This window comes from Molossus molossus, unplaced genomic scaffold (genome assembly GCF_014108415.1).
Source record: "Molossus molossus isolate mMolMol1 unplaced genomic scaffold, mMolMol1.p scaffold_m16_p_3, whole genome shotgun sequence".
Taxonomy (NCBI): Eukaryota; Metazoa; Chordata; class Mammalia; order Chiroptera; family Molossidae; genus Molossus; species Molossus molossus.
The window spans coordinates 43,554,389-43,572,766 of NW_023425366.1; the positions used below are offsets into that span (position 1 = coordinate 43,554,389).

The 18,378-nt window shown below is 41.9% G+C and overlaps 1 protein-coding gene across 1 annotated transcript in view; it reads right to left on the reverse strand.

Moving 5' to 3' along the window:
• Positions 1–15,936: 15,936 nt before the first annotated feature.
• The window catches only part of ADAMTS6 (ADAM metallopeptidase with thrombospondin type 1 motif 6), a 222,699-nt gene continuing 220,257 nt past the window's right edge, over positions 15,937–18,378 (reverse strand). Inside the window, exon 24 of the mRNA XM_036279502.1 lies at positions 15,937–16,352. Coding sequence (XP_036135395.1) covers positions 16,243–16,352 — 110 coding nt within the window. The 3' untranslated portion in view covers positions 15,937–16,242. The remainder of the gene's footprint in view (positions 16,353–18,378) is intronic.

Sequence of the window (18,378 nt, forward strand, 5' to 3'; positions counted from 1 at the left end):
TTTCTAATTGACTGTCTAACCTCACAACTTAAAGAATTAGAAAGCAAACAAAAAGAAAATCCCAGAGCAAATAGAAGGAAGGAAATAGTAAAGATCAGAGCAGAAATAAATGACATAGAGACCAAAAAAACAATTCAAAGGATCAATGAAACAAAGAGCTGGTTTTTCGAAAAGATAAATAAGATTGATGGACCCTTAGCTAGACTCACCAAGAAACAAGGAGAGAGAACCCAAATACACAAAATCAGAAATGAGAGAGGAGAAGTAACAACCAACACCACGGAAATACAAAAGATCATTAACAACTACTATGAACAACTATATGGCAACAAATTCGACAATCTAAGCAAAATGGACAAATTTCTAGAAACACACAGTCTCCCAAAACTATTCCCGGAAGAGATAGAAAACTTGAACAGACCAATAACAACAGAAGAAATTGAAGAGGTAATCAAGACTCTCCCAGCAAACAAAAGCCCAGGCCCAGATGGCTTCACGGGGAAGTTTTACCGAACATTCAAAAAAGAACTAACACCCATTCTCCTCAAACTATTTCAAAAAATTCAAGAAGAAGGAAGACTTCCAAACACATTCTATGAGGCCAGCATAATTCTAATTCCAAAACCAGAAAAAGAAACTACGAAGAAAGAAAACTACAGGCCAATATCCCTGATGAACATAGACGCCAAAATCCTAAACAAAATACTAGCAAATTGGATCCAGCAATACACCAAAAAAATTATCCACCATGACCAAGTGGGATTCATCCCAGGGATGCAAGGCTTGTACCATATTCGAAAATCAATAAACGTGATACATCACATAAATAAAATGAAGAATAAAAACCACATGATCATATCAATAGATCCCGAAAAAGCCTTCAACAAAATCCAGCATCCATTTCTGATAAAAACGCTCAGCAATGTGGGAATAGAGGGATCATATCTCAACATAATAAAGGCCATATATGAAAGACCTACAGCAAACATCATACTCAATGGGCAGAAACTAAAAGCATTTCCCTTAAGAACAGGAACAAGACAGGGATGCCCACTTTCGCCACTCTAATTTAACATAGTACTGGAAGTCTTAGCCACAGCAATCAGACAGAAATAAAAAATAAAAGGGATCCAAATTGGAAAGGAGGAAGTGAAACTGTCATTATTTGCAGATGACATGATACTATACGTAGAAAACCCCAAAGACTCCATCAAAAATCTACTAGACTTAATAAATGAATTTGGCAAAGTAGCAGGATACAAAATTAACGTCAAGAAATCGACAGCATTCTTGTACACCAATGATGAACTCACAGAAAGAGAAACTGAAAAAACAATCCCATTCACCATCGCACCAAAAAAATTACGATTCCTAGGAATAAACTTAACCAAAGAAGTAAAGGACCTATTTGCAGAAAACTACAGGACATTGAAAAAAGAAAGAGAGGAAGATATAAAAAAGTGGAAGCACATACCCTGTTCATGCATTGGAAGAATTAACATAATTAAAATGTCCATACTACCCAAAGCAATCTATAGATTCAATGCAATCCCCACCAAAATACCAGTGACATATTTCACAGAACTAGAACAAATACTTCAAAAGTTCATATGGAACCAAAAAAGTCCCCGAATAGCCACAGCAATTTTGAAAAGGAAGAACAAAGTTGGAGGGTCACATTACCAGATTTCAGGTTATACTACAAAGCCACTGTAATCAAAACAGCCTGGTACTGGCACAAGAACAGGCATATAGAGCAGTGGAACAGAACAGAGAACCCAGAAATGGACCCAAGGCAATACGCTCAATCAATATTTGACAAAGGTGGCAAGAGCATACAGTGGAGTAAAGACAGCCTCTTTAATAAATGGTGCTGGGAAAATTGGACAGCTACATGCAGAAAAATGAAACTAGACCATCAACTTACACCCTACACAAGAATAAACTCAAAATGGATAAAAGACTTAAATATGATTCATGAATCCATAAAAATCCTAGAAGAAACTGTAGGCAACAAAATTTCAGACATCATACGCAGCGGAATTTTCACTGATACATCATCTAAGGCAACAGAAACAAAGGAGAAAATGAACACATGGGACTACATCAAACTCAAAAGCTCCTGCACAGCGAAAGATACAATCATCAAAACAGAAAGGCTACTCACTGTATGGGAGAGCATAATTGCCAATGATATATCAGATAAGGGGTTAATTTCCAATATATATAGAGTGCTCCTACAACTCAACAAAAGGAAGACAAAGAACCCAATTAAAAAATGGGCAGAGGAACTAAATAGACACCTCTTCAAACAGGACATACAAATGGCTAAGAGACATATGAAGAAATGCTCAACATCACTAATCATCAGAGAGATGCAAATTAAAACAACAATGAGGTATCACCCACCTCACACCTGTCAGAATGGCCGCCATCAACAAATCATCAAACAACAAGTGCTGGCGAGGGTGTGGAGAAAAGGGGACTCTAGTACACTGCTAGTGGGAATGCAGACTGGAGCAGCCACTATGGAAAACAATATGGTGTTACCTCAAAAAATTAAATATTGAACTTCCATTTGACCCAGTGATCCCACTTATAGGAATATACCCTAAGAAGCCTGAAACACCAATCAGAAAGAATATATGTACCCCCATGTTTGTAGCAGCACTATTTACAATAGCTAAGATCTGGAAACAGCCCAAGTGTCCAACAGTAGACGAATGGATAAAAAAGCTGTGATACATATACACAATGGGGTACTATGCAGCTGTAAGAAAGAAAGGTCTCTTATCCTTTGAGACTACATGGAGGGACCTGGAAAGTATCATCCTAAGTGAAACAAGCCAAACAGAGAAAGACAAGTATCATATGATCTCACTTATTTGTGGAATATAATGAACATAACAGTCTGAGGAATGGGGTAGTCCCAGAGATGTGGAAGTGGGGTACAGACTGACTATTCCCAGAATAGGGGGTGGTATGGGAGAGATAACCCACAGAACTGATATGCATGTGTTCAGGAACAATGCACATGGACAACAAAGCTGGGGATAGGGCAGGAAGTGAGGGGGAGGGGCAAAACAGTGGGGGGAAGAGAAAGAACTGTAACAAAAATGAATTAATAATAAAAAAAAACGAATAGTATGGCTTTGAAGAAGGCATGTGTGCAGATGTGAAGAAATACTAGGTATGGTTGATTAATACCAAGAGTTTCTATGATTAAGCCTAATTGACTTGAAGTGGACAAAACAATTTTAAAATATCATTTTGGGTGTGAGCACAGATTGCTACAGAGAATGTGGTCATAGCTCCTAGGCAGAGCATTGTTTGAGTAGTTTTATTATTTTCTATCAGTGGGTAGAGAATCTAGTAAGAAGATACTTGCTGCAACTATTGGACTTGAACGCGATAGGGCTGAGACAGGTTTGGGCTCTCCAGGGCTCAGGGAAGCCATGGGTAAAGTCCAAACTGGATCAGTTTGCCAGATGCAACTAGAAGAATTCCAGTTCATGAAAGATTAGTGTGATCAAGGTTGAGTATAAAATTGTAAGTGTCATCAGTTTAAATTATATACTACCCAGACACAAAAGTGATGAACATATGGTAATTCTGTGTGTAGTATTTTTGACAAATGTCCATACTGTATTTCACAGAACGTGGCCTTGCTTATCTCTAAAGGTGTGGTAGGCAGGTGTGCTCTAGAATCACCCTGTTCCCCCCACAGACACCTACTCAGACTCTCAGTCAGCTTCTTCCCGTGTTTGAGTGCCTTCGTGAGAATTTTCGGGATTTGATTGACTCACTTCCTCGCTAAGCTCCATTCGTGGTGCAGGGGTGAGAAGTCAGAAGCTGTGTCAAACTGTGGGCTGCACAAGACTTTTCTTTCACTACCATTTCTCAATATCAACAGCAAAAAATTATTCTGCCTCTCTTTTTTGCTGCAGGTGTTTTTTTTTTTTTTTATGTCTTTTTATTCTTTTTGTTTGTTTTGTTAGATTGGGAGAAGAGAGAGTCTATATTATTGTTTCATTCTGCCATCCTGGAAATCTGTTTCTTCAGTTTTTCTTAATATTGTAACTTATCTTTTGTGCAATTTACGTGATGGTACATGTCATGAAGGTCGAGACTTCAGCTGCAGACTAAAATGTTTTAAAATTATTTGTGAATTATCACATTTTTCCATAGCTTGTCAAGATAGTAAACGGTTCATTTTAATTATACTAATTCACAGGGAGCGGTTACAATTTCCTTCACATAACAGAGGAAGGCAAGTTTGTGGGCCTAAGTACCTTTGCTTTCACGAATAATTCCATAATGCAGTTACGAGAGATGAGTTTTTCCTATGCGATGGGGATGGGGGGTGAGGGGAGATTATTCAAGCTTTTTTCAGCAGAGCTGTGATATCATTTGGCTAGGCAAGACTTTGATAGTTGTTTCCACAAATATATGCTCTAAACTTGGATGAAACTAAATAAAGCACTTCTTAGACTGTGGATAGACTCAGCAGGCAATGAAGACGTCAGCATGTGAATCTCTAAGTGATTAGCTCCCAAAGATTGGGCTTCAGACTCATGCTAGCCCCAGAGGCGACTTTCAGAGACCCCAGCGGGTCTCTGGGTCCCTACAAACAGCCAGTCCCTGTCCCTGGGAGTAGAGGCAGCTTCCAGAAGAGAAGGAAAGGACTACACACTATCTCGGCCTTCCCGGTGCCAGGGAATGGCGTGTGGTTCAGTCTGGGCTGCTGTGTCCCGAGGGCAAATTTGCTGGGGGCTTCTGAGAACACTCTTCCTCCCTGATAGAAAGTGACCCAGCAGCAGAAGCAGCCCCTGCTCTTCGCTCCCGCTGTCTCTCCCGCACTGCCCTGGAACCCCGTTGCCACCTTGCACACGAAGGGAGCCAGGGTTAAACCGAAATGCATTGGGGAGGAGCCGGTCCTGCAGAACCTGGTGGAACAGGGACTTCACTCTGGAACTTGCCTATGTTTAGTTTTAAGTCACTTGTTTAGTTTTGTATACTTGCACCTAAAAGCCTCTGATTCAAAAGGACATTAAGTGGAAAAATAAGGACAATGTAGTAAACTCTATTAAAATGAAATATATTCACTTTGGGGTGTTAAAATGGACTTTCTTTTAGAAAGATACCTTGTATAGTAATAATAAATGACAACGTTTTTAAAATATCCTTACTTGGTAAAATAAAAAGTTAGCCTCTCTGTATCAGTCTCCAAAGTAGTTTAGAAATTTCACTGGCCCATGAAACCTGAAAGTCTGGGATCCACTGCTATCACTTGAGAAAAACTCCTTCTTGGACTAGGATTCAGAATTGGTTTTCAGCCAGGTTGCTCTCCTTTCTGGCCACTCTGTGCATGAAAGACTTGTGACTCCTGCCCCTCCCTTGGTTTCCTGCTTAGAAAGAAGAAAAGAGAAAGGAAAGAGTCATTCACTAAGCTTTAACTCTTTGACGAGATATCCATACATGACTCATTCTCTCCTTTCCTCTTTCTTCCTGCCCCTACTTGCACACACACGCACACACACACACACACACACACACACTTTCTATGGCAATGAATGCTTTTCTTCCCATGTACTCATCACCTATATTCACCAATTATTAACATTTGCGCCATTCGTTTTATTGATTGTTCTCCACAACACCCTCCTCCCCCCATTAAAAAAAAAAATCAGTCCTTTAAAAGCTATTTGCAGACATCACGGCACTTTCCTACAAAGAAAACTTTTAAATACACACTTTATTCCACAGTTGAGCCTGGTTACAATAAATTATTCATTACTAATGGCTACAGCTGGAAATTTTGCAATGGAGTTGGAGACTGCAGGGGGAATTCAAGAGAAGTTTCATTACATGGGGGTAGCTTTTGACATGCTGATTGTAAGAACCGTGAGGATAGAATCGTTTGCAGCAAGAAGGCATTTGTACGGAGGCAATGCTGTCTTATGTGTCTAAGGCTCAGAGGGCCAGAGAAGAAGCATTTGTTTTCTCCATTAGTTACTTGTTTTTATAACACCCTTTTGGGATTAAGAAGCAGAGATCAATGCGGAATGTTCCTCTTCCTGAATGTGATTTGCAACAGAGAAAAGGACAGTCACTGGTGTTAGAAGAATTGTTTTCTCATAAATCCTGGTCTTCAGCTGTCTAGTGGGCAAGTGTCTCCACCTCTCTCAGCTTCAGTCTCCTCTTCTACAAAATCAATAAAATGATGGTAGATAATGGACAGAAAGTGTTTACTAGACTGCTAGGAATAAAGCACGAAATAGGTGCTCTTTTTTTTTTTTTTATCCTCACCCGAGGACATTTCTCCATTTTTTGTACAGATAGAGTAGGAGGGAGGGAGAGGAAGAGAGAGAGAGAGAAACATCGGCATGAAAGGGACACATCGAGTGGCTGCCACCCGCAAGATCAACCAGGGCCAGGGACAAACTGCAACCGAGGTACATGCCCTTAGCGGGAACCAAACCCGGGTCTCTCTGGACTGCAGGCCGACGCTCTAACCGCTGAGCCAAACCGGCCAGGGCGAAATAGGTGCTCATTAACTGGTATATACAATCATTACTATTTCCCCCAAGTTTGCTGACAGTGTAGAGCAAATTCAGTTTCACAATGAAAACATAAATATTTTGGTAGTAGTAGTACAGTCTTTTTCTTAAAGCCTTTATCTTTTAAAGATACATTTCAAAACATTTAATGATGAAATGATTTAATATATGCTGAAATAATCCATAGTGGAGGAATATACATGGAAACAAGATTGGCCATGAGTCAATAATTGCAGAAGTTGGATGAAGAGGTGAAGTCATTAAACTATTTTTTCAACTTTTTGCACGTTTGAAAATTTCCAAAATAAATAAAAACAAAAGTAAACAGACAAAAGTTGAGAATTACTGCCTAAAACAAAGGACATAAATGGTGACAGAAGGAGATTTGGGTGGTGAACACACAATACGTTATACAGATGATGTAGCATAGAATTGTGCACTTGAGACCTATATAATTTTATTAACCAATGTCACCCCAATACATTCAATGGAACAGTTTAGAAAAAAGAAATGGAACACACAATTGTGTAAATCCGGGCTCATTGACATGGCTGCAGGGCCTCAGTGGTGAAACTGAACTGAATATAGGGTGGGGCAAAAGTAAGTTTAAAGTTATTTGTATGGAAAATAATACAATAATTAATAAATAATAATACAAGAGTAAACTGTGTTTTGTGTACTCACAACTGTAGACCTACTTTTGCCACACCCTGTATTTTCAGCAGTGTAGGAGACACTTCTCATTTCTCAGCATCCCTCACTGTTATAAAAAAACATTGCATTGCCCTGGTCAGTTTGACTCAGCAGTTGAGCGTCAGCCTGCGGACCAGAGAGTCCCGGGTTCGGTTCCTGCTAGGGGCACGTACCACCAAAAAAACCCCCAGTGCATTGAATAAACACATAATCCTCTCTTTTCTTCATTAGAACCCCTGAAGGGACCCCATCTGTCTGTCTTATCAGGGCATTTCTCCTAGTCAATTATCAGTAATTGAATTATTATAAAGTTCTCAAAAAATCAATCTGGGTAGACTATTTGCGGGGGTGGCGGGGGAGGGGGTGTAAACACATTTATTGTCGTTTTCTTCTTGATTCAGAGTGGCAATGGACTCCAAGAGTGTCCCCAACCATAGCTGTCACTGCTAATTTTGGGAAACAATAATTCCTGGCCACCCAAGGAGACTTTCCGAAGCTATTTAGAGAAAAAGCGTATGGATTAAAAATGATTTGGTTCTCTCAGGGGGAAAAATATATAAAAATTATGGTTTTTAAGGCACATTTCAACAAAAAAGTTAGAAAAATTTTTTGATTTGTGTTTTGAGATATATATATAGAGAGAGAGAATATATATATATATAGAATATATATATAATTTTAAAAACCATGGTGAAAATTCACACTTTAAAGTTAGATAAATAAGAGAGTTAAAAAACAAAAAAGATGCACTACAGAAATGGAACACACAAGAGGTTGTGTGGGGGCTGGGTGAAAAGGTGGAGGAATTAAGCAATAAAAGCAAAAAATAAAAAATAAAACCCATACATACAGACAACCGTATGGCAGTTGCCAGAAGGAAAGGGAAATGGGGGGAGGTGGAGGAGGGTAAAGGGGGGATAAATGGTGATGGAAAGAGACTTGACTTGGGGTGGTGAACACACAATATAATATACAGATGATGTATTACAGAATCGTACACCTGAAACCTATATAATTTTATTAACCAATGTCACCCAAATAAATTAAATAGAAAAGTTTTGAAAAAAAGAAATGGAACACATAACTGTGTAAATCCGGGCTCACTGACATGGCTGCAGGGCCTCAGTGGTGAGGCAGCCAAGGCCCGTCTTGCCCACCAGCGGCAGCCTCATTAATGTTGCTGGTGGACCTGGATTAATCAGCCCCCCTGGAAGGAGAGTTTTTACTCCAGAGACTCCAGGAAAGAGAATCCTGTAAGAACAGCTGTTTACCTCCTTCTGGGGTCTGGAGAAGCGGTTTTGGCTCCTGGATTTAAGGTTTACTCAATCCTGAGTGCTCAGAACTCTTTCTGCTCCCTAACAGACAACGCACCAGTCAGGTGGTCCAGGTTCCAGCTAACTTTAGAACTGCAAATAGCAAAACATGCAGTAAAATGTTAATATTCTATCAATTTTAAGTTGGATTATAAGTAATGCCAAAAATTTTTAGACAAAACACCAGCATTTTTGTGCACAAATGAATGAAATCCTTCAAAGTAGTAACTTATCCAAAGCATATTTGGAGTTCCTTTTGTAGTATCACTTGGGGTCAATTTGTAAGACGCATAAGATATTTGTAGCCAAAATGATTATAGGCAATCAACTCACCTGATTTGGTTTTAGACTTTCACAAAAATAAAATCCACCCTATACTGGGAGATAGTCTAAACAAAAAATTTAAAAAAGGTTTTTTGAATGACGATTTTAATGAGTACAGAGAGAACTCCAGTGCTTCCATGATAGGGGTGGCGCTCACTGGGAGGGTTAAGTTCTAACATACTGGTTCAGAAACAGACATAAGAGATAGCTGGTGCATGTAGTTTCTGCAACTGAAACTAAATACGGGGTGAAGTAAAATAGTGGGTCCCCGACACTTTCTCCATCAGAAGCTTATCACATTGGAGGGGACTTGGACCCTGATTGCAGTACATAATGACATCTCCCTGGCTCAGCCTACGTTCAGAAAATCTTCAAGGCTAAATATGGCTCCAGGTTATCCTCTTGCTTCATAATTTCAACAAACACTTTCTCTTTTTAAGTATTAAATAAGATTCTTAATTTCTCAATGTTGTTTTTTTTTTCTGTTCTAAAGTTTGACTATGAATCAAACCATTTTTTATTGTAATTAGTTTAGTTGTGATAACATTTTTTTGCTACTCACTTTAATTCAAACTCATATTATATGTTATCCACTTCTGTGGGTGTTGTTACAGAATATCAAATAATGCTCTTTGTTGTCTAGATTCCTCAAATGGTTTCCCAGATACTGATAGTTTTCCAAGTTGGGATGTCTTCTACTTTTGTCTTTATATTTACGTAGGTACATAGCATCAGGAGACTTTTATTTTAACAATAATACACCCAACAAACAGGAACTAATTATCTATTAACTTATATCAGAGTAATTTGAATGATTGAAATAAAATACCAAAAGTAATTATATTGAAGGAGAAGAGAACAGTATGCGTTGTGATTGGCTCTGAATGACAAAAGCAATTTTTTAGTGTATTTCAGCTTTGGTTTTCCTTCTCCTTAGCCCCTTGAGTGACCCGGCTTGGGGAGGAGCTGGGGCAAAGGGGCAGAAGGACATGAGGTCCGTCTTGCCAGGCTGAGCCAGGCCAGTGCAGCTGCTGGCCTGGGCACAAGCGTGGGCGGCCACCTGTGGCTCCCAGCACAGCTGTTTGGTAGAGGGCCAGCCAAAGCCCTGTCGGTGGGGTGGAGGCAGGTGGCCAGTTGGGCGGCCAATGCATTCTGGCATGGGCTGAAAGAACACCTGGTTCCACTCTGTGGACCCACCACAGAAGGTCAAAGAATGTGCTTGCTGGCAGCAACCTAATGGCCCAAGTTTTCAAGCCCCAATGGTCCTGTTCTGACTAAAACAGAGAAAAACCCACCTTTCTTTCTCAAAACTTACCCCAAAGCCAACACAGGAATCATCCAGCTCCAGTTGTGTTGAAACAGGTCAGTGAGGCCATCTGGCAGGTCTGGCAATGGTGCGGGGGGGCTGTCAGGCAGGAGCAGGCTCTGTGATTCAAAACAGGACGTTTCAGGGAGGTGAGAGCCTTCATGTCATGTCTGGCTGCTAACTGCCATTGCAGACACTGTCCATCCCCGGATGGCTCTGCCTTCCTGTTCCTTCTCTTCCTGCGAACTCTAACTACATGCTTGGAAACCATTTTGGGCCCCCACATGTGGTTTTGTCACTGGACACAGGAATTTTTACCACCTAGTGAGACAGGAGCCCAGAGTTCTCCCTTTTCCTGGCCCCTGAGGTCCCTCCCAAGGCTGGGCCCACTGCTTCCCAGGAAGAAGGACCTCATCTCCTCTGGCCTGGTGAGCCAGTGTCTCTCAAGCCAAGGAGCACCCTTCTGAACTTCCCTGCCCCAAACACAGAACAGGCAGCTCCTTCTGTGTGCTGGAGAGGTGACGTTCCCCTCACTGGTTCTGTGGCCCTTGGCAATGTAGCCTCTCTGAGCCTCCGTTTTGGCACCTGTAAATAGGAATTCATAGTATTGTCCTCAACCCATTCAGTGAGAGAGCACGGGGCCTGGCACAACCCGTACTCAGCAAATATTGGTTGTATAAATGAATGACCATGGCCGATGCTACTCACTAGACACAGAGGCCACACCTGGCATAGACTGGAAATTTCTGCTGCTATATTTGCTTGGGATTTTAGGGGCCCCATCTCACACCTACTGCTCACAACTGCTCCTGCTGGGGGCACAGACCAGGCCCCTTTAAGACTTTCATTGGCCTGGAGCTAGTAGAAGCCACCCACTGCTGAGCCATTGACCAGAGGAAGGCACTTTGACTTCTGGGAGGTCTGGAGCTAGTGGGATAACTTCTCTGTAAGGTAAAGTGTCCGAACCAAGATCCAAGAAGTGACGTCTTTTTTTTTTTTTTTAATTTTAGAGAAAATCAGGAAGGGGGAGAGGGAGAGAGGTGGGAAGGAACAGAGAGAGAAACATTGATTTGTTGTCCCACTTATTTAGGTCTTCATTGATTGATTCTTGTATTTGTGCTGACTGGGGAATCAAACCTACAAACGTGGCATATTGGGGGCAACCCTCTACCCAACTGAGCTACCCGGCCAGGGCCAGGAAGATACTTCTTGATTGAACTTCACAAGCCTCAAAGTCTTGGGCCGTGGAATCTAACTGGTCATGATGTTCTATTACCAGAATGAACGGGACTATTCAGGCTCCCCAGACCCTGGAGTGGGGACATCGGGCACTCTTGGGCCCTTGTGTAACCACATTGTGTTTTTCCAGTGAACACAGGATGTTGCCATGGAAATGAGCAGCTCCAGGCTTTCAGTGGGCTAAGGAGAGACATCCACCAAAAGACAATACAGGCCTAACCCTGGTTCCCCCCCCACAGAGAAGCCAGTCCCCAAACCTCTCACTGTTCCACTGTCGCCCTCAGGTACTGTCTGAGGATCCAACGAGGGAGCTAGTAGTGACCTTCCGAGAGAGGGTGGAGAAAAGACCACATCCCTCTTAAGTCCCAGCTTGAGGTTTGATGTCTGAGGCATAAAACCATGGTGAACAGCTGTTCTTTTTAAAAACCCATGTTAGTTTATTCCACATGTTCTGATGATACGAATGAGACAGAATTCCAACCACAGCTTCTCCGTCACTTTTTTATTCGGCGGCTGATCTTTCCTCTTTCCTGTGCCACTTCGAATCTTCCATCCTGTGGAAGATTTTTTTTCCCTCTTCTTGAATTACATGTTTTCCCTTCTTTGAAAAGTAATTAATCTTATCCTAGTTAAATAGAGTCACACATTCTTCTTGCCAAGGTAATACCCAACTTTCTTTCTAATGTGCTTGATAGAAAGTATCTCCTAGTTTTTTGGAGCATAAAGTCTCAGGGGTGATCCTAGTGCTCCTTGCAGAATGACAGAGCCTTCGGGGGGAGACTGTCCGGGGTCAGTGACCTAAGCAGGACAGTGCCCTTTAGACATTTCAAAGAGAAAGGGGGGCAGGGCACTTAACTGAAAGCTTGAAAACAACTGTAGAGGAAAAGATAGACTCACATCTGAGGAATCTAAGCAAAGGCAGGTCTTGTCTCTTGGTGTCGCCCGTCCCCACCCCGGAACTACTCTTTGCAAATGCAGTGGGAAGTTGAGATGGTGGGTCCCAGGGTCTTCTCATTCACTGAGCGTTCATAATACTTCAGCCACTTTTGGCTTCTAGGATGACTTTGGGGAAATAGTCCCCAAGGCAATCTCATCCTCTCCCCCAGTTCTTCTGTGTGAGGTTGAATGGGGGTAAGTGGATTAAAGCACTACCATGCTTGGCTTTCCACATCTTCTTATGCAATCGATGGAGTAGTCACTAGGAAAGGACTCAAATAGCTAAGCAGCATATTGGCTTCTGAGTTTCCTGTGCGTGAGCTAGTGCCCATGAAGCTCAATGAAGACTGAATGTCTGAAGGTGAAGGTGTGCCGCTCATGTTTCTATGCTCCCTGTTGACTCAGTGGAAAATCCTTCAAGTACAAATTCTTTGGTTCAGCATCCTTTCCTATGCTAAAGACTGTACATAGAAGACACAAGAAGGAGGGGCAAAAGGGTGTGAGCCAAGGGGTGGAAGGATGTGGCTGTGCCAGTCTGGACCTCCCTTTCTAGTCTTAGAATAGCTGCCTAGTGGCCTCTGAGGGCCCCACCAGAAACATCCGAAGCACTTGAGTGTAGATATTACCAAGATACAGAGAAGTGCAATCTCTGGGAAGGGTGACAAGGAGTCAACAAATTAACTCAATCCTGGGTCCCACCTGGAAAATTTGAATAATGTAGCTGTGGTATTCCACGGGATAGATCCCTCCTACTGCAAGTTTAATACCAGTTGTTCAAGAAATAAACGACTTCCATCTGAATTCTTCTTACAAGCTGAATTTTTATTTTTACTAAATTATCTATGTTAAAACAAACAAAAAAAATCTGTGCCTGGTGTGGAATTTCACTCCATCAAGTGTTACAATGACTTTTCATTTTCATTACAAGCAGGAGAATGAATGAAGGACAAGTGTTAGGAAACATGGCAATAAATTAGAATATAATTTACAAAAGCAAAAAAAAATTAACAGTGTACCACATTAATACTGAGTACAAAATAATAAGCAACAACTAATCACAATAATACAAAGGTAATTTCATTCTGTATTATTAAGGATACCTATGTGACATTCACTCAAAGAAAAGATTCCTAATGAAATAAGCTGATTGGAGAGTCATATGTGTCTCAAGGGGGTTAATCAGTTGGGTACATTTCCCTTTCAGTTTTGGGCAGGCCTTTATGCTAGTGGCAGATGCTGCTCTCAGCCATGGGGTACCAGCCTCCTTGGGGTTCCCTAAGTAGTCGATATAGCTCACTATATTTGGAGGGCCTGCCCGAGTGGCTCAGCCTCCACTGATGATCCCACTGTTACTATTTAGGAGAAGTAACCACGTGATCAACTACAGGGCAGCAGCGGTATAGTGATGTGCTGTGGAATGTGACTTCTTTTCCCACTCACATTTGAACTCAGGGCCTATCTGAAGATGTTTAGACCTGTTACATTCTGTGCTTGGTTCCTTCTGAAAAGGTGATCAGATGCTGGCCCTGGAGCTCCGGGGCGCTGGTGCACACCCCAGGGGGTGCACTGGCTGCCCTCCTCGTCCATAACCAATGAGGGGATACATGGTACCCAGGAGAATGGCCCTCGCAATGTTAGTTTCCAGGTGAGGTAAAAAAATAAAATTAAAAAGCCCTTAATCAGTAATGTCAGAAATCTTTTTGAACAAAACACATGAGCTGATCTTTATGTTGGAGAAAAGCAGATCCTGATAGCAAACCTGTGTCTAAAATGTCACAGAAACCACTCATCTTTTGTTTATTTCACCAGGGCACATTAGCACCAAGTTAACTGTTCTTTGCAAAGCACCAAGGGAATTCAGTGCTGGGACCATGTTGCCCACGGGCTGCCCTCCCTTCTCGGAATGGCTAAGATGGCACCTGGGCTGATCTTCTAAGGGCAGCATGGATGGGGGCCCTGGCAACAGCTCTCAAGTATTGCCAACAGCTCTCCCTGGAAAGCTCAGGGACACGAGCCGTGAGGCTGAGAAAGCAGGTGACGAGATGGGAATGAGCACGGCTGAGCGTGCAGAACAACATTCTGTGCTGACTCTCCACAGCAAACCTGAAGTCTAGTTGGTTTGTTAAGTCTGTGAGTCTCTCTTCATTTCTCAAAGCACCTAATCACCCCCTTTAGGTCATGGCGTATGCCATACACCTGCCATGGAGTCTCAGAGCACAGTGATGGGTTTAAGTCAAACATACTCTTCAACTGCAAGTAGTATCTTTACAAAGTGGCCATTTGGCTCAAGTCTGAGGTGTCGGTGTAGCATAGTGGACACACGTGCAGGACACAGAGCACATCCATCAGAACCCGCTGCAAACTACAGGTGTTCAAGTACAAAATGTTAATATAAACAAGTACCCTCTTTTCCTTCTTACTTTTTAAATGTCACTGTCCTATCTTTTGATGAGCATGGTGTGGATCTTGTGGATAGGGAACACATGAGCTAGTCAATTTAAATTAGGTGCCTTTGATTCTAGAAGTTGACTTGCTCAAGAAACTGGGTTTCACATTTAATTGCTGTTCAGAATATTCATAAAAATATAAAATACTTGGTTGAGTGACTATTAAAATTATGTTTTATGATCTCTAGTCTTCACGAGTTTTGCTTCTTTGGTTGTTATCCCTTGCCTACTTTAAAACTCACAGAAATAGCACATTCATGTAGCACATTCATCCACCCACATACTCCAAAGCACCCGCACACACACACACTTGCTCCCATATAAATAAATGCCCTTCTGCCATATCAAAGAAGGGACATGTGGAACCCATCGTGAATGTCGGCAAAAGGGTCTGCCTGGTTGTTACTGAGCCGGTTCATCTTTTGCGTGGTATTGTCTCAGTAAGCTTAACACACGCGCAGCCACCTAGCGGGGCAGAAGCCGTTCTGTGGCTGGTGAGGATGTAAACACAAGTGAGTTGGAGTGACTCACACTAAGAACTGAGGCATCCCTGTGTGATGGCAGCCAAGGGCCTGGGACTTCAGTCTCTACCCTACCCTGCATCTGGATTCTGCATGACACTGAAATGCTTTTCTCTCAAAGTGTTCATGGAAATCTCAGCTTCACCTGCACCAGGGTGAGTTGGCCACAGTCTCTGAGCACTGAGTCGCTAGAGCTGCACAGCTGCATGACGGATGCACTGCTTTTAACTAAGTCCTTCACTGTTGTCTAGTTTCCTATAGTTTATACATGGCTCACAGCAGTGTTCAGAACAGGGGGGTTATTTCTAAGGAAATTAAGTAGAAGGAAGAAAAATCATACCAACTTTGATTAGTTTTGATTTATAATTGCTCCTTAAATTACAGTTAAAGCCCATTTTAGAATTTAAATGGTGGTGCTGTTCTAGTGAGATAGAGTATAGTAAGTATTTTTAAGCTATGATTTAAGATTTCTGAACCTTCTTTACTTCCATAGTTGACCATGTCATATCAGCTACATTTTAAACAGTTTTAAATACAAATGGATTCAGTGTCATTGCTAAGTCTATAATAAAAATTATCTTAATGGTCCAAGGAGGTAAACAGGCTATTGGATTTACTCGAAAGAACACAAACGTTCCACAGTAAGCAAGTCTCCCTGTGTTGTTTGGATCTCTCTAATCTGGCATTCCCTCCTAAAACTGTGTCCAGCACTTTGGATCAATAAATCCTACTTCACAGAAGTTAAAATAATATTGAAATCCTGTCAGCTAAGGCTGACCAGTGGTTACGTTTTCCACAGGGTAATGCATTTGCAAGGACATCAATCCTCTTCCTCCGGGTGGCTCTCTTTGATGGACACATTTCCACGATGACATGACAAGGCTCTCTCTGGCTTTCCGTGGGTCAGTGTCCTTGGCAGGTCTTACAACACATCTGTCTGAAGTATGCTCGATTGCAGAACTGGAACTTCTGCACCAGTGGGCAATAGGCCACTTTGTTCACATCTTTGCACTCTAACGAATGGGGGCAGAAAATGGAAAACAATTAGGGGCACATAAACAAGCACATAAACAAGGCAATGAGCCTGGATGTTCGGCAAGAACACCCCTCCACTCCACCCCCGCCAATCCACCTTGGCTTTCGCATGCATGTGGTTTTTGTTTTTATTTTTAAGCATACCCTGTCTGGGACAGCCTACCAGAAACATTCTTTTGATATATTTTCACACAAATTAAAAAAAAATTGCCAGGCTTTTCTCCCAGACTTTTATAAGGATGGTGCATGCCCACTGTGTCTTGAAAGAATTACCACTTGTTTGGATAAGTGATCACTTTAGACAGCTTCGAAACATGAGTCATTTTTCTTACAGCGCTTTTATTGCTTCTTTCTCAAGGGTTATTTTATTCGGCAGTGCAAGGTTATCCAAAATCAAACATGAGTTGCATTGTTTGATACCAAAGTACACATGTCTCAAGAGCACCTCTGCATCTGTGGGGTGCAGGGATGGGCTGAGTGAACGAGGAGGATTGCTGCCAGTGGCCTGGATTCAGCAACTACACTAGACAAAGAGGGAAACTTTGAGGGGCTGGCCTCAAATGGCAGCAGTCTGTGGGTTATGGAAACATGTAGAAATGTCTTTTTTTAATTTGAAAGTGAGACATGGCCTTCTTTTTTCCTATGTGTATTTTCTCCTTGGTGCTAGAATTGCCACGGTTGAAGCCTGCACTTCTTGCAGCCAGAAGGTGAATCAATGATTCTTTCTCCATCTTCCCTTGAGGCTGGTTGCAGAAGATGGGGTTGGGGGCCAGTGTGCAGAAAGGGACATGCGCCTTTGATTCTCAGCAACCCCCTCCCCACCATAGCCCCACTACTGCTAATAATGATATTCTTCTCCAGTCCTCAGGTCACTTTTATCTGGGGATTTTAAAATACTTTGTAAACCTAGTAATTAAATTTCCATATGCCTCCCAGAATCAAAGTTCCACCCTCATTTTCCAGGTGGTTATACTGAAGCATCCTGGGTAAATTGTTTAAGGTAATTAGAATCAGGCAGAACAGTGGATCAGGCGGAGCGGAACAGAACAGGGACTGGTTGTTGTTGTTTGCTTGTTTTTTTCCTGGCTTTGGAAATTCTCTGAAGTGCTAAGAGATCATGCCCTTGGTACACGAGCCATGTGATAAGCTTGGAAAATTAAATGCAAAGGAATGGGAAAGTTTGCGGTCGTTGTTATGGAAAAGACAGGTGACAATCGTATTGACCTCACTTTCAAGGCTCTCCGTGAAAGACTTGAAATTGTACACTGGAACCCCCAACCCTCTGACAACAGAAGCTCTGCTACCACTGAACTCTCTTACTCAGCTTTGATTTACAGAGAGACTAACAGTTAGAAATTTGAATAGAAACTTTCCACAATAGGATTCTCAATCCATTTAGGTTTTGACTGAAAGCGCTTAGGAGAGACATAAAAACATTCTGTAAACTTTGCACTAAAATAAAGAAATCAGTCAATATTTGGTCTACTGCATTTGAATTTGAAGTGAAAGGATCTCCACATGTTTTAATTTGGAAGTCACTTTTTTTTCTCTTTTCCTCTCTGTCATGATCTTCCAAAAGTAACCAAAAAAAGTTCAGACAAATAATATTTTTTGTGTGCAAAAAAAGAAGTGTTATCAGTGTAACCGGGAGGGATACATTGTCAGCGTCATGCAGTCATTAAAATGGTGAGAAAGGCTGAGAATAAATGAGAGAAGCTGGCCCCATCCCTGTCACCTGGAACTCCACATCCCCCTGCACATGAGCAGCGCCCCCCCCCCCCCCCCGCCACAGGGCTTCACGGGGCTGCTCGAAGTACCAAATACACTTGAGCTTTGGCATTCTTTGCCGAAATATAAAAATGATTTAGTTGATAATCAGATAGAGGAGGACTGGTTGTTTTAATAGTACAAGGAAATAAAATTAGAAGCCAGATTGCCTGGGTTTAATCCTAGCTTTATCCTTTACTAACTCTAGGGCTCCGAACAAAGCACTTAACCTCTCTG